At 44.9% G+C, this 13,898-nt stretch overlaps 1 protein-coding gene across 1 annotated transcript in view; it reads left to right on the top strand.

The window, feature by feature from the left end:
• Positions 1 to 4,712, top strand: part of Marc1 (mitochondrial amidoxime reducing component 1) — a 22,110-nt gene extending 17,398 nt beyond the window's left edge. The window contains exon 7 of the mRNA XM_028759288.1: positions 3,596 to 4,712. Within this exon, the coding sequence (XP_028615121.1) occupies positions 3,596 to 3,722 (127 nt within the window). The 3' untranslated portion in view covers positions 3,723 to 4,712. The remainder of the gene's footprint in view (positions 1 to 3,595) is intronic.
• The last annotated feature ends 9,186 nt before the right edge of the window (positions 4,713 to 13,898 follow it).

Below are 13,898 nucleotides of genomic sequence, written 5' to 3'. Positions count from 1 at the left end.
CTCTCTCTCTCTCTCTCTCTCTCTCTCTCTCTCTCTCTCTCTCTCTCCTGACATTAGGAACTGTCCAGGCTAAAGGTGGATGCATGATTGGTTGCATCTCTGGAGGCTTGGGGAGCAGGGTTGCTTAGGAAGATGTAGCTATGAAGAGAGGCATCATTCTTGCTAGAGGATGAGATGACTTTGAGCCCCTGATCTTCCTTCTGGGCTCTGGTACCGGAGTAGCATTTAGAGACCGGATTTTGGGCACAAAGGTTTTGCCTCTGAGACTCACCTATAGAGCAAGGGTGTCACAGTATCTCGGGAAGCGCTGATGCATATGCAAGTGTGTACGAGGTATAGGGAGTCCCTGAGATAGAGACTCCTCAGTCCAACAGTACAGAGCCTGGGAATAAGATAGACCAAGCCACATAAACGAATGCTGTCTCTCTCTCACCCCATGCTCGAATGTCTCTTCTATCCTGTGGCAACCAAGAGAGAGACAAGTAAGAAGAGATACCTAGATTCATGGGTCCAAGGCTACTACAGGCTAGGCCATGAGGAAACACTCTAGGCAAGCTGAGATAACCCAGATTTTAGCAGCTTTATTCATCCATCCATACATCTGTCCATCCATCCATCTGTCTGCCTGTCTGTCCGTCCATCTGTCTACCTGTACATCCATCTGTACATCTATTCATTTGTCCATCCATCTATTTGTCTGTCCATTCATCCATCCATTCATCCATTCATCCATACATACATACATACATACATCCATACATCCATCTATCCATCCATCCACTCCTTTCTTGAATGGCTGCAGGGTGCCAGGTTCAGGACCACAGTCAGAAGCTGACAGACATACTATTACCCCTCAGACTAGGGAAGTGTTGGGAGCTCCAGAGAAGACAGACTCAGCTCTTTTTTCTTTATTAATTATTCTAATATATTCTTTGACAGTCTCACACATTTATATAATACATTCTAGTGCTATAGCTCAGGGGTGCTTGAGTGGTAGCCTAGAACACCAAAGGACCTCCATCTGATACCCAGCACCTCCTAAGCTGGGCAGTGTCACACAGGCCTGTTATTCCAGCAGGAGAAGATCAGAGTTCTAAGTCACCACAGCCTCAGTCAGCCCCTGACCCACCTGGACCACGTGAGATCTTGCCCCAAATTTACTTCCTCAACAGAAAATTTAGATCTCTGTTGGTTGTGGCAGCACAACCAGAAAGAGATGCTGACGAGGCAGAGGTAGGAAGATCAATAGATCACCGATAGCCTAGGTTGTACCTTTTGTTCATGGTCATATGACCCTGAACATTTGGGATCTTGTTTGAATCTCTATTCTCATCAGATATTGATGTTTTGGAGAGTAGGTAGTGCCAAGTTTTTACAATGTACTGTTTTAAAGGAAAAGTAGAACAAAATGAATGTTGAGGTCAGCTTAAGTGAGAAACTACAAGAAGCTTTCCTGGTGGAGAGGTGCTGGGCGCAGGGTCTTACCATGTCATCCCCCACATTGTGTATATGAATTCTCCATGGCTTCTTGAGTTTTCTGCCTGGCACAGGTGCATAGTCTTCCTCTGCTCCGCACCCCCACCACCAAGGTCATGTTTTGTAGCCAGGTTGACCTTGAACATGATATCCCCCTACTTTGGTCTCTTTAGTGCTGGGAGGACCATATCTAACTCACACTGTCTTTAAGGGTCTCACTTACCAACACTCTTATCCAGTCAACAAGCAGTGTGAGCCAGGGGTCACTGGCAAGGCCCAGAACTGAATGTAAGTGGATAAAGGAAACTTTGACTACCCCAGGTCATTCTGTCCCATAGAACAGACAGATGTGTGGCCTGAACCTATAGAACAACACATGGCAAGAGCAGAGAAATTAAGAAACAGGAGCTTGCTGTTGCCTTATGGGATTGTGGGCTTCTTCCCTGGAACAGGTGGCATTTGAGCAGAACCCTAGAGAAAAAGGTGGGATTCTGCTGCTTGGGAAAGAGGAGGAGGAGTGGTTATAGGAGTTAGCAAGCCAGGTTAAACACAGTGGGAATCCTGAAGTGTTGCATGGCCACAGTATGTAGCAGGAGAAAAGGTTTGAGAAAGCCATCTGGGGCTGGGTACAGGGCTTTGCACACCACGTGGTAGAGCTGCGGTATTCTTTATTTTTTTTAAAGAATTATTTATTTATTTTATGTACATAAGTACACTGTATCTGTCTTCAGACACACTAGAAGAGGGCATCAGATCCCATTACAGATGATTGTGAGCCACCATGTAATTTCTGGGAATTGAACTCATGACCTCTGGAGGTGCAGAGAGGAGCTTAACCACTAAGCTATCTCTCCAGCCCCTGCAATGTTATTCTTTATGTACTGGGGAGCCAGAGAGGCTTTTCCTAGCTGAAGAATAATAAGATCAGAGTGAAGTTAAGACAGCGTGGGGAGGGAGAGATGGCTCAATGGTTAAAAGCAGGGCTGCTCTTCTAGAGAACCAGGGTTCAGTTCCCAACACCCATTTTGGATACCCATAACCACTGTAACTCCACCTTCAGGAGAGCCCTTTTCTGTCATGCTCAGCCTCTGCGCACGTGGGATGTGCTTACACACACGCAGAGAAACACTTGTATACTCAAATAAAAACAAGCAAACCCTTTTCTTAAAAAGACAGTCATAGAATAGTGTCCACATGGAGTTGATGTGGGGGGGATGGAAAGTGAAGAGAGCTGGTTAAGAAGTTAGAAGATTTGAGAAGACAGCTTCTCACGTAGCTCAGCCGTGTTGGCGGCAACATTGGAACAACGGGAGAGAGAGAGAAAGAGAGAGAGAGAGAGAGAGAGAGAGAGAGAGAGAGAGAGAGAGAGAGAGAAAGGAACAAAATCAAATGATATTCTCCAAGGGCCTCTGCTCTGGGCAACCGTGGACCAGGAATGGAGAAATACAATGAAGGGGGTGACAGTCTGGCCATGACCTTGGACAGATGTCACCGTGAAGGAATTGTGAGAGGAAAGGAAAATTACAGGCATGTCTGGTGAGAACAGTGACTCAAACAAGATCCAATTATATATCCTTAGGCATATGGGATTTTTTTTAAAAAAAAAATTTAAATCTTTCTTAAATTTTAAGCTTGTTGTTTGCTTGTTTGTTTTTTTACTGTTCCTGAGTGCTTCTGTGTCTGTGTGCCACATGTGTGCAGTCCTAGCAGAGCTGGAGGAGGAAATTGGACCACATAAAATGATGTGACCCAAGCAGTTATGAGCCTCCTCGTGTGGGTGCTGGGAACCCAACCCTAGTCTTCTGGAAGAGCAGCCGGTGCTCTTAACCACTGAGCCATCTCTCCAGCCCCCCAAGTACCTATTTCTTAATGTTGGAAGAGGGAATGTCACTGTAGGGAAAACCCATGAGGATGTAGCTTTTGGCCATCTTGGTGCTTCCAACTGGCCTGTCACTCCCTGGCCCTCCCCAGGGTGTGCTGGTCTATTAGAACTGATTGGAACCTGGCTCCAGGCACAGCCCGCCTGGCTGGGTGGACACCTGCTTCAGCCCTGACAAAGCCACATGGGGTCCAGCTCTTCCTGTCCCTTATGACTCATTGGGGCCTTTTCCTGTTGCAGTTACCGCCTGTGTGACCCTTCGGAACAAGCATTATATGGAAAGTTACCCCTCTTTGGACAATATTTTGCTCTGGAAAATCCAGGGATGGTCAAAGTGGGAGACCCCGTGTACCTCCTGAGCCAGTGATGGGAACTGTTCGTTCTGGAAGAACAGATGTCTCTTAAAAACATTTTAAAAACTGACATCACTTGAAATTGTTCTTCAGCCTGTTCTTTGGATCCGTGAGTTCCAAGTGTTTCCTCTTTCAGATTTCCTTCTGTTTCAATGTTTCCTGGGGCCAGCACACAAAGCAGGGAAATATGGTCTTCTGAACTTAGCAGGTCCTTGTCAAGTTTCTTGAAGAATGAAAGGATTATCACATTGCCCTGTTTATAATTACAGAGTAATTCTTCTACTTTGGCATTCACTTGCCAAGACAACAGATGTCCATCATATCCCTAGCCTTCTTTTGGGAAAGAGAAGAAAAAAAGAAGACTGTGTAAGCCAGAAGCATGTTCCAGAATGTTTTGCTACCCCTGGACATGGTGCATACAATGGAAATTAAATACTCTCCCAAGTGAAGTTGGAATGATGGAGTTTACTTTTTCCTCCAAGCCCAGGCTTTGGAAAGGGTTTAAAGAGCAAGCCCTGAAGATACAAATTATCCCATAGATCCTCCTGGATCAGATACTGTTGCTTACCAGACAGTGTGAGGATTTGATGAATCCTTTAGTCCAAGAACACCTCTGAAGTGTCAGGGTTCAAAGCCTGCTCTCTAAGAGCATCCAGACTGGCTTCCAGCTCTGTGAAAAACAAGGTGATTCCACTCTTGAAAAAAAGTGTTGATGTGCCCCTCTAAAGGATTCACGATCGTTCCTAGCATGTGGGGAAAGACAGTGACACCAGAGAAGGAGATACCCTCTGGCTCCTGGGTGTCTAAGATGAGATTTGATCTTGCCCAAGAAAATGATGGCTCTCTTAATATGAGCAAAATGAGGTGGCCCTGAGAGGCTACGGCACTGCCTAGTGGTGGTGAATGGTAGCTGAGCTTACCTTGAGAAAAATTAAAAAGAAGGAAAAAAAAGCAATCTTGTGCTTGTTGTTTAGTTTTAAAAAGTAAAACATTTTAAAAACTGACATGTTTGAAATCATTCTTCAGCCTGTTCTTTGGACTTGTAAGTTCCAAGTGTTTCTTCTTTCAGATTTCCTTGTTTCAGTGTTTCCTGGGGTCAGGACACAGAGCAGAGAAATACAGTCTTGCAAACTTAGCAGGTCCTTGTTAAGTACTAGAAACATTTCTAGCTGAAGGAAGTGGGGGAGGCCCCAGGTAACTCATGCTTCTCTGCTTTAGGAAAGTGAGTTTTTTTTATTATTTTAAATTTTACTTTATTTAAATATGTGTAAATATTATATTAGTATATTAAATATTGGTGTGTGTGTGTGTGTGCCTGTGTGCCTGTGTGCCTGTGTGCCTACACACCAGTGCCATGACACACAAGTGGATGTTGGAGAATAATTTGCAGAAGTCAATTCTCTCTTTGTATCCTGTGAGACCCTGGGATCCACTTCAGGTGGCCAGAGTAGCCACTTTTACCCTCCCTGACCATATCCCTAACACCTTGTAAAGATGGCATCCTCTTTTCCATCGCTCATCACTGCAGATGAATCCCTCATTATCCTAGACAAAACCTTGTGTGAGGTAGCTAGATCTACCACTGCATGGTATCCTCCCAAATGGAAGACAGCACCCAGAATCCTCCTCACTTAACACTTGCCTCCTTCTGCCCACTGGGTGGAAGGTTCTGCTTGAAGACAGAGAACACAGTGACCTCCAGAAGCTCTGAGCAGTTCTCAAGCTCTCTGTCAGTAAGGTTTAAAGGCTGTTTACCTGTGTTTACTGTGTATTTAATGAGTGGGTTAGTACTAAAGGAAAAGCTGATGTCCCATTTACTTTGGATACTGATCACACACACACACACACACTTGAAATATAGGATCAGGTCCGTGATATATCACAAACCCTCAGAAACAGCTTGTAATAGCCAATGACAGACATGTGAGCTCATGCCCAAATATCTGCATTTTACGGTAATCATGGCGGATAGAACCCCAGAGCTGCAGAACAGAACTAGAGCTGTGCAATGACTCCAGGGAGCAACCTTAAAGGCTTGCTGTCATGGCACTCCACAAAAAGAGCTAGAAACTTGCCAGCAGGAAGTAAAATAGCAACTTAGGCATACAAGAACTGAATGAAAGCAGGGTGGAGCTGAGTGTGGTGGGATGAACCTATAAGCCCAGCTCCTGAAGGACTGAGTCAGGGATTCATCACAAGTTCAAGACTACATTGAGCTCCATAGTGAATTTGAGCCTTGTTGTAGTTTTGTTTACGCTGCTTCGATAAAATACCATGCCCAGAAGCAACTTAGAGGAGAAAACATTTATTTAGCCCATAATTCAAGGTCCATCGTGTGGAAGAGTCAAGGCTGTGGGTATTTGAGGGAGCGAGTTGTACTCACAATCAAGAGGAGAGAGAGAAATGAATGCATGCAAACTCACTCACTTGATTGTGCTTAGCTCAATTTCTGCACTCTCATACAGTTCAGGATGCCCCTGCCTAGGGAATGGTGCCACCCACAGTGGGCTGGGTCTTTTTATATAAATTAAGGCAATTTCTTTTTTTTTCTTGTTTATGAAAAAAGTATAATTCAGGTAACCCAAATTAAATAGTCTTCCAACTGAATGGTGTTGATGGGTTTTGATCAAAGTAAAAAAAAAAGCAAGAGTTTGAGTAAGGGTGGAGGAACAAGGGAGCAGAGTAAGTTAAAGAGGGCTGAGGTGCAGTGGTGGTGGAGTGCTTTTGTAGCATGTGGATGGTTCTAGGTTTTGATTCCCAGCACCACAGGTAAAGTACAAGTTGTATACATTTCAGTGCAGCTAGTGAGGTCTAACTGGCTCAGCCCTGTGCTCCTGTTGTTTAAAGGATATTATAAAGCTGGATTTTATATTGTGCTCAAAATACATTAGACTATCCAGCTAATAAAAATCTTAAGGCAATTTCTTATAGATATGTCTACTGGCAAAACCAATATAGGCAATGCCTCATTGAGACTCTCTTCCTAGGTGGTCCTAGGTTGTGTCAAATTTACAAAACTAACCATTATATGCCCAGTATAGGTTATGTAGTGAGCCTCTGCCCTTCATTTTATGTGTGGATGTTTGTGTGTAAAAATGCCAGAGGTCAATGTCAGGTATCTTCCTAGGTACCTCTCCATCTTAATTTTTGATTAATCTGGATTGATCTGTGTCTTAGCATTTTAATTCATTGACTGGCCAGTGAGTCCCTGGGATCACCTGCCTCCTCCCTGACAGTTTCTGGGATCACTGGGTTCTGTTTCCCCTTCCTCCCTGACTGGAGTAACATATGCACCTGGCTTTTTAATGAGTTAAACATCTGAGCTCATATCCTCACACCAGATCCTCATGCTTGCACAGTGAGCACTGTGCACACTGAGTCAAGCCATATCCCCTGCCTCCGGCCCAAGGGTTTCTGTTGAATGTGTATCCCTTTCTTTCTCACTCTCATCAAGTCAACAAGTCCTGAGCTGGACTGTTCTAAGTCAGGGACCACTTGAGTTTGAATTCCTTGAAGTGACAGCATCTCTCAGGCATGGCCTTGACATGACACGTAACTGAAGGGTTGTTGATTGGACAGCTCTGCTGGATTTTCTATGGTGAAAGTCTGAGTTTGCAGGGGTGGGGGTGAGAGGACCTGCTCTTGAAAAAGAATACCTTGGAACAATATGTTTGAGAAGTCCAGCATGCCTCAGTCTTCTTCTCAGACACAACAGCCCATCTGGAGGCTCTGGGAAGGCCTGGGTAAAGACATGCTAGTGTTTCACTTGGTCCCTTGAGAAATGTCATTCTGGTATCGGGGGAAGTTGTGGCAGACCTCAGGAGTTCTGGTCAACAGGAGTGGTGGATTCATGGGGAGCCTGGAAGAGATAAAGTAACCCCAAAACAAGCCCTCTGTAGTTCTGGCCTCATGACAACACCCACACTGTAGAAGTGCCCAAGTGCACTAAGGAGGGCTGCCCTCCCTTTATTTGCTAACTTCTTCTTTCTACTGCAGGCCTTCTTAATGCTATCTATCTATCTATCTATCTATCTATCTATCTATCTATCTATCTATCTATCTAGTTATATATGTGTGATATATATGCATTTTTGGAAACATAGTCTAGCTGCATATCCCAGGATGGTCTTAAACTCATAATCCTCCTGTTTGAGGCTGTCCAGTGCTGGTGTGCGTGCTGTGCATGGCCACACCCAGCTCTATATTTACTTTTAACTGTGCTCCTATTAGTGAGAACATAGATTACTTATGCTACTTTCTTAGATATGGTCCAGTGAATTACGACTGTTCTCCATCTATCCCCCCCTCTCTCATCTATCCATCCATCCATCCATCCATCCATCCACCCACCCATCCATCCATCCATTTTTTGAGGCAGGGTCTCATGTAGCCCAGATGACTGTGAATGTCTGACCTTCTTGGTGCTGCCTCCTGTGTTCTGGGATTAGAGGCGTGCACCACCACATCCAGTTGTATGCAGTGCTGAGGATCAAGCCCAGGGATTCATGCACGCTGGGCAAGCATCTGCCAACTGTACCACATTCACCAGCCCCATGTTATGACAACATTGCAAATTACTTAATTTCAAACAAAAGGAAAAAAAATCTCTCAGTACAGCCAAGTTCTTGGAATCCATCTAATAAAAAATGTGCTTGCTGTACCCCACCCCCTGATCCCCATTTGCTCTGACTACACACCCCTAAGAAGCAGGGAGGCCACGGCTTTGACTAAAACTCAAACACAACTCTAGCCAGGACAGAGGAATCATCGGCTTCTACGCTGTGTCCCAGCTCAGAGACAGGAATTACCCTTGCTCTCAGCATTAGTCTTCTTGGAAAGTCTGTGGGCTCTGTTTCTTATCCACCTTCTCCAGAGGCCATTTTGGATGGGTGGGTCAATTTGGCTGTTGACCAATCTAAAGCATTCACCCTTGGTGGTCCTCGGCCATGTGCCTTACCTTCACAGAGCATTCTACACTGGGACTCTCAGCCTCCCATTCTCTTCTCTTTGCCTCTCCATGCGTCCCTGAGCTGAGTCTTCAATAGTCCAATCCCCATTGAGCCTAATGGGTTGCGGGTCAGGGCCACCTTCTCTCACCCTCTTTAGGATTTTTTCTGAGGGTCCTGTATATAAAGTATTGTCATAATTATCCCTGATTAATATTTTTGCACCTAATAAAGTTCCAGGGCCTGGGCTGGGGAGGCTCATCTTCCCAGATGGCTTCTCCAGCAATTAAAGTGACTTGTTAGTTGGAGGCCTTGGGATGGCTGAGGGCAGCTGGAGAGCTGTCCTTTGCAGGCAGTTCTGGTTAACATCAACCAGGAAAGCTCTCTGTAAACACATGAAAAATTGATTGTGCTGCACTCACATAGCTACTGCGGATCTGAGCCCGGATGACTCATTTGCGAGGCATCCCTGTCGTCTGGATGCCATAACATTGGAGAAATGATGACGGTTTCTTGGAGGTTCTTCTGTGGCCGGCGTAGCCAAGTCGAAGACTGTAATGGTTTGTTATGATGACCTTTGCTATTCCATTAGGCTCAATTGCTTTAAAAAATGATGTGCGCGTACTTTAGAAACATTTTTACCCTTTACGTTGACCTGACATCATAGTTTATATTAGCAAATGTATTAATGACAGAGGAGTGTTTTCATGTCCCAAGGACAAGTTTTAACAACCATAATCTGCCCTCAGTCATCATAAATATAAATGTATTGGTCAAACAGACCTCGTTAATGTGGCCAAGATAAATGCAAGTCTATATTTTAAGGCAGTAGGGGTAGTGGAAGCCCTAGAGGATACTCAGAGCTTTCTTTGTAGGGCTGTGAGGTTCTGTATATGTGTTATCTGCAGGCTGAGAAAATTAACATGTTCCCCCACCCCCACCCCCGCTCTGGTTCTGCATCAGACAGATATAAATGTCTTAAGGATGTCAAGTGAGATTGTTCACATAGTTTCTGGACACCGTTAATGCCTGGTGGGGTGAATCTTAGTTCTTAAAGCTGTCTTCTTGTTCTGATCTCAGGACTTTTAGAGAAAAAGAAGAGATCCTAAGTGTTGGCAGTGTGCTACCCCACTGACACGTCTCTGAATTATACCATGTCCCAGCTTTTTAATTATATTACCCTCCCTGCTCTCCAGTATCTTCTTTCCTTTGAGACAGACCCTTCTCCTGTGGATGTATGCCTGACAGCTTACCTCACACTGATTGGTAAACCACATGTCAGGCAGACTGTTCCGGGCGTCATCTGCAGGCAGAATGGGAGGGACACTCTGTTTCTCTGTAACAGCGCACGCACCTTACAAGTGCTGGGCTTTATTAGCAGGGTCTATGTTCTGAGCTTCTTGAGGAGAAAATAAAGAGCTTTTAAAAGGCATTTTGTTTTAAACTGTGAGACCTGCCCAAAGTGGGAATGTCTCAGGGTTCCTTCCAGAGAAGACTGTTTATAGCAAGTCTGTCTCCCTATGATATGATCAACTTGGTGCCATCATTAAGTTCTCCTTGGGTTGTCACCTAACAGTGAGTAATGGATGGATTCCCCAGGGACAGATGTTGGCTTTTTCTTCTTACAACCTTGTAGAGTGCATTTATCCAACTGAATTTGTTACATATATTTTTTCATTTTTTCTTTCAATGGTTCAGAGATTGAGGCATATACAATATTTTTATAATACTCCTGAGGCAGAGACAACTCAAGGATTCATGGACAGATGGACAAGCAAACACAGGCACTCAGTAGGATGTTATATTCAGCCTTAAAATTTAGCAACACCCTGCATGCACTCAATGAGGGATGAAACTGAAGGATACCACACTACCTGAAAGAAACCAGTCGCATGGCATAAATATCACACAGTTCCACCTCTGTGGGTATCTAGTAGTCCAACTCAGACACAGGGAGAAGGGGAGCTTTGAGGGACTGGAGAGAGTAGGGTATGGTGACTGGCATGCTGCCATCTAATGGGTTCAGAGGTTCAGTCTTAAAAGTTGAAAAGGGAGCCACTGAGGTGTTGTACAAGAGCCAGGGATGGTTCCTGTGGCAAACACTGTGCTCTGTGTGCTTTGCTAAGATTTAAACATGCAGAGAGAGAGAGAGAGAGAGAGAGAGAGAGAGAGAGAGAGAGAGAGAGAAGAGGAAGAGGAGGAGGAAGAGAAGAAGAAGGGCAGGAAGAGGAGGAAGAGGAGGAGGAGGAAGAGAAGAAGAGTCAGGCCTCAAGCAGCTTGCTGGTGATTTTAAACTCTAAGGCTCTCCTGAAGAAACATTGTAGGCTCCAACCATGGGAAGGATCCCACCCTTTCCAGGCCCATGAAGGAGTCTTCTTCCAGAGTCTAAGACTAAAGCAAATGAAGCCAAGACTTAATGTCTTTGAGCAATACCTCCATTGAAACTAAGGTAATTAATCAAAGCTCTTCAGTTCTCTCCTCTGAACTGTGGTTCATATGGACACGAAGCTCCTTGGAGTGAATGTTGGTGGGGTTTACATTTAGATCTAGAGTGACTTTTTTTTTTCTTCTTGGCATTCTCTTGTCGGGCTACATTTATGATACAACTTGATTGTTGTGTTCAACCCTAGTAGGATGTGCTGGTCATTGTGGATGGAGATAATCTGAGATGAGGGGCAGAGGAAAGGAGATAGTTCTCCATGACGGGAAGGCTTTGTGGAACATGCTGTTTGTTACTGACCCATCTGAGGGCCCTACAGGGCAGAGGCCATGCCTAGAGGAGCTATACTGGAGATGAGATCAAGGCTGGTTCCCTGTAAGGACCTCTCATAAGTTTGGTAAATTATGTGTATAATTGAGTCAAGGAATACAAAATTGAGTGATTTTTAAAAACTGCTGTTTTGTTAGCTATTATCATTGTGTTAGCTATTATATTGTGTGTGTGTGTGTTCGAGGTTCATGTATCAGAGGTCAGAGAATGATTTTGTGCTTTTGTTTCACTCCTTCTACTTTTACACAGGCTCTGAAGATGGAACACAGATCATCTGCCTTGCATGATGTAACAGAGTTTGCATCTCTGTTGCTGCAATAAAACACTCTGATGAAAATCAGCTTGGGAGATGTGTTAGTTAGGGTTTCTATTCCTGCACAAAACATCATGACCAAGAAGCAAGTTGGGGAGGAAAGGATTTATTCAGCTTACACTTCCACATTGCTGTTCATCACCCAAGGAAGTCGGGACTGGAACTCAAGCAGGTCAGGAAGCAGGAGCTGATGCAGAGGCCATGGAGGGATGTTACTTACTGGCTTGCTATACTTGTTCAAAATGTTCTTCATGAGACTTAACCAGAGAACAAAGTCTCTGTTAGGCTTTTTTGAGACTTTCTTTGTCAATGCAATTAATATAAATCTCTTTACCTTAGCCTCAGGTAGACTCTTCAGACAAGGGCAAAAAGTAGCCACATTCTTCACCAAAATACCATAAAAACAGTCTCTAAGCCACATATTGAAATTCTCCACTGAACCCTCTAGGGCCTGGTCTGCACAGTTCAAATCACTCTCAGCAACAAAGTCTTCCATATCCTACTAGGATGGCCCATTAAGTCCCATTTAAAACATTTAAAGCATTCCACTGCTTTCCAAATCCAAAGTCCCAAAATCCACATTCTTCCAAACAAAAGCACAATCAGGCATATCAGCAATACCCAGCCCCTGGTACTAACTTCTGTCTTAGTTAGGGTTTTCCTGCTGTGAACAGACACCGTGGCTAAGGCAACTCTTATAAGGACAATATTTAATTAGGGATGCTTACAGGTTCAAGGGTTCAGTCCATTATCATCAAGGCAAAAGCATGGCAGCATCCAGTCAGGCGTGGTGCAGGTAGAGCTGAGAGTTCTACATCTTCACCTGAAGGCTGCTAGTGGAAGACTGACTTCCAGGCAGCTAGGAGGAGGGTCTTAAAGCCCATGCCCACAGTGACACACCTGTTCCAACAAGGCCACACCTCCTAATAGTGCCACTCCCTGGCCCAAGCATATTCAAACCATCACAGGAGGAAATAGTTTGGTATGTAGGTAACAGTTCACTGTCAAGGGAAGCCAGTGTAGGAACCTACAGGCTGGTCCTGAAGCAGAGGCCTTGGAGGAACACTGCTAACAGGCAGGAGGAATAACCACATGGCTTGATCAACCTCCTTTCTATACATCCCAGGACCACCTGCCTAGGGCTGGTACTGCCCACAGTGGGCTGGGTCTCAGACATTAATCAACCAAGACAATACCCCACAGATGGACCATTCGAATTGACCAATTCCTCAGTTGAGGTTTCTTCTTAGATAACTCGAAAGTGTCAAATTGACAAAACAAAACAACCAAGAAAAAAGCTAGGACAGACAGCAAGTACCCGTACCTTCTGAGCCATCTTTCTGGCCCCTAAAGTGGAGGGATTTGGGGCAGCGGTGGTGCGTGTCTACAGGCAGCTTCAGAATTGTCAGTGTTTATCCCTGTGGCACCTTAGTCTTGGTCCCTCTTTGTGACCTGCCATTTTGTACTCCATGGAAGTGACCGGTAAAGTTGGGAGTGGCTAAGTCAGCCTCTTATCTCTCTCTTCCTTATTCTTTCTGGACTCTGCCCATCTACAAGGTGAATAGGGGCTCTGGTGACCTTGGTTGAGAAAACCCCGTCCCAACTGGAAGGGGACCTCAGTTCTCTAGTGTTGCCTGAGGCTGGATGAAGGATCACAGTGAGATTTGGTATCAGAAATTCCATTGTTTTTGACTTTCTAAACCACATCTTTAGCCTCCGTCCCTCCTCCCCTCCTCCCCCTCCCCCATCCTTCACACCTCTTCCTTTTCTTCCTCTTCTCTATCTCCTTTTACAGTGCTGGGGGTTAAACCTGGGATCTCTAGTACACACTGAGTCGCACCCCCACCCCAGGCAGGGCTATTATTATTGAGAAGCAGGTAGTTTGATCTCAATGAAACAAAATGATATCAGCAAACAAACAAAACCCAAAACAAATCCAAACAAAACCCTACAGGTCTACAATTCTGTCAGGGTTTGAAGGGAAATGACTCCCGGAAGAGGAGGTTTGTAGAAAGTGTGTCCTTGCTGAAGGACCATGTCACTGGGGGTGGGCTTTGGGACTACATGGCCTTACCCTTCTTCCACTCAGATCATCCTGCCTCAGGCTTAAATTTGAATGTGACCTCTCAGCTGGGTGTGGTGGCACACACCTTTAATCCCA

The sequence above is a fragment of the Grammomys surdaster genome, unplaced genomic scaffold (assembly GCF_004785775.1).
Source record: "Grammomys surdaster isolate TR1022 unplaced genomic scaffold, NIH_TR_1.0 130, whole genome shotgun sequence".
In the NCBI taxonomy this organism is placed as follows: domain Eukaryota; kingdom Metazoa; phylum Chordata; class Mammalia; order Rodentia; family Muridae; genus Grammomys; species Grammomys surdaster.
Note: the sequence above shows the minus strand (reverse complement) of the source record. Positions and strands in the feature narration are given on the sequence as shown.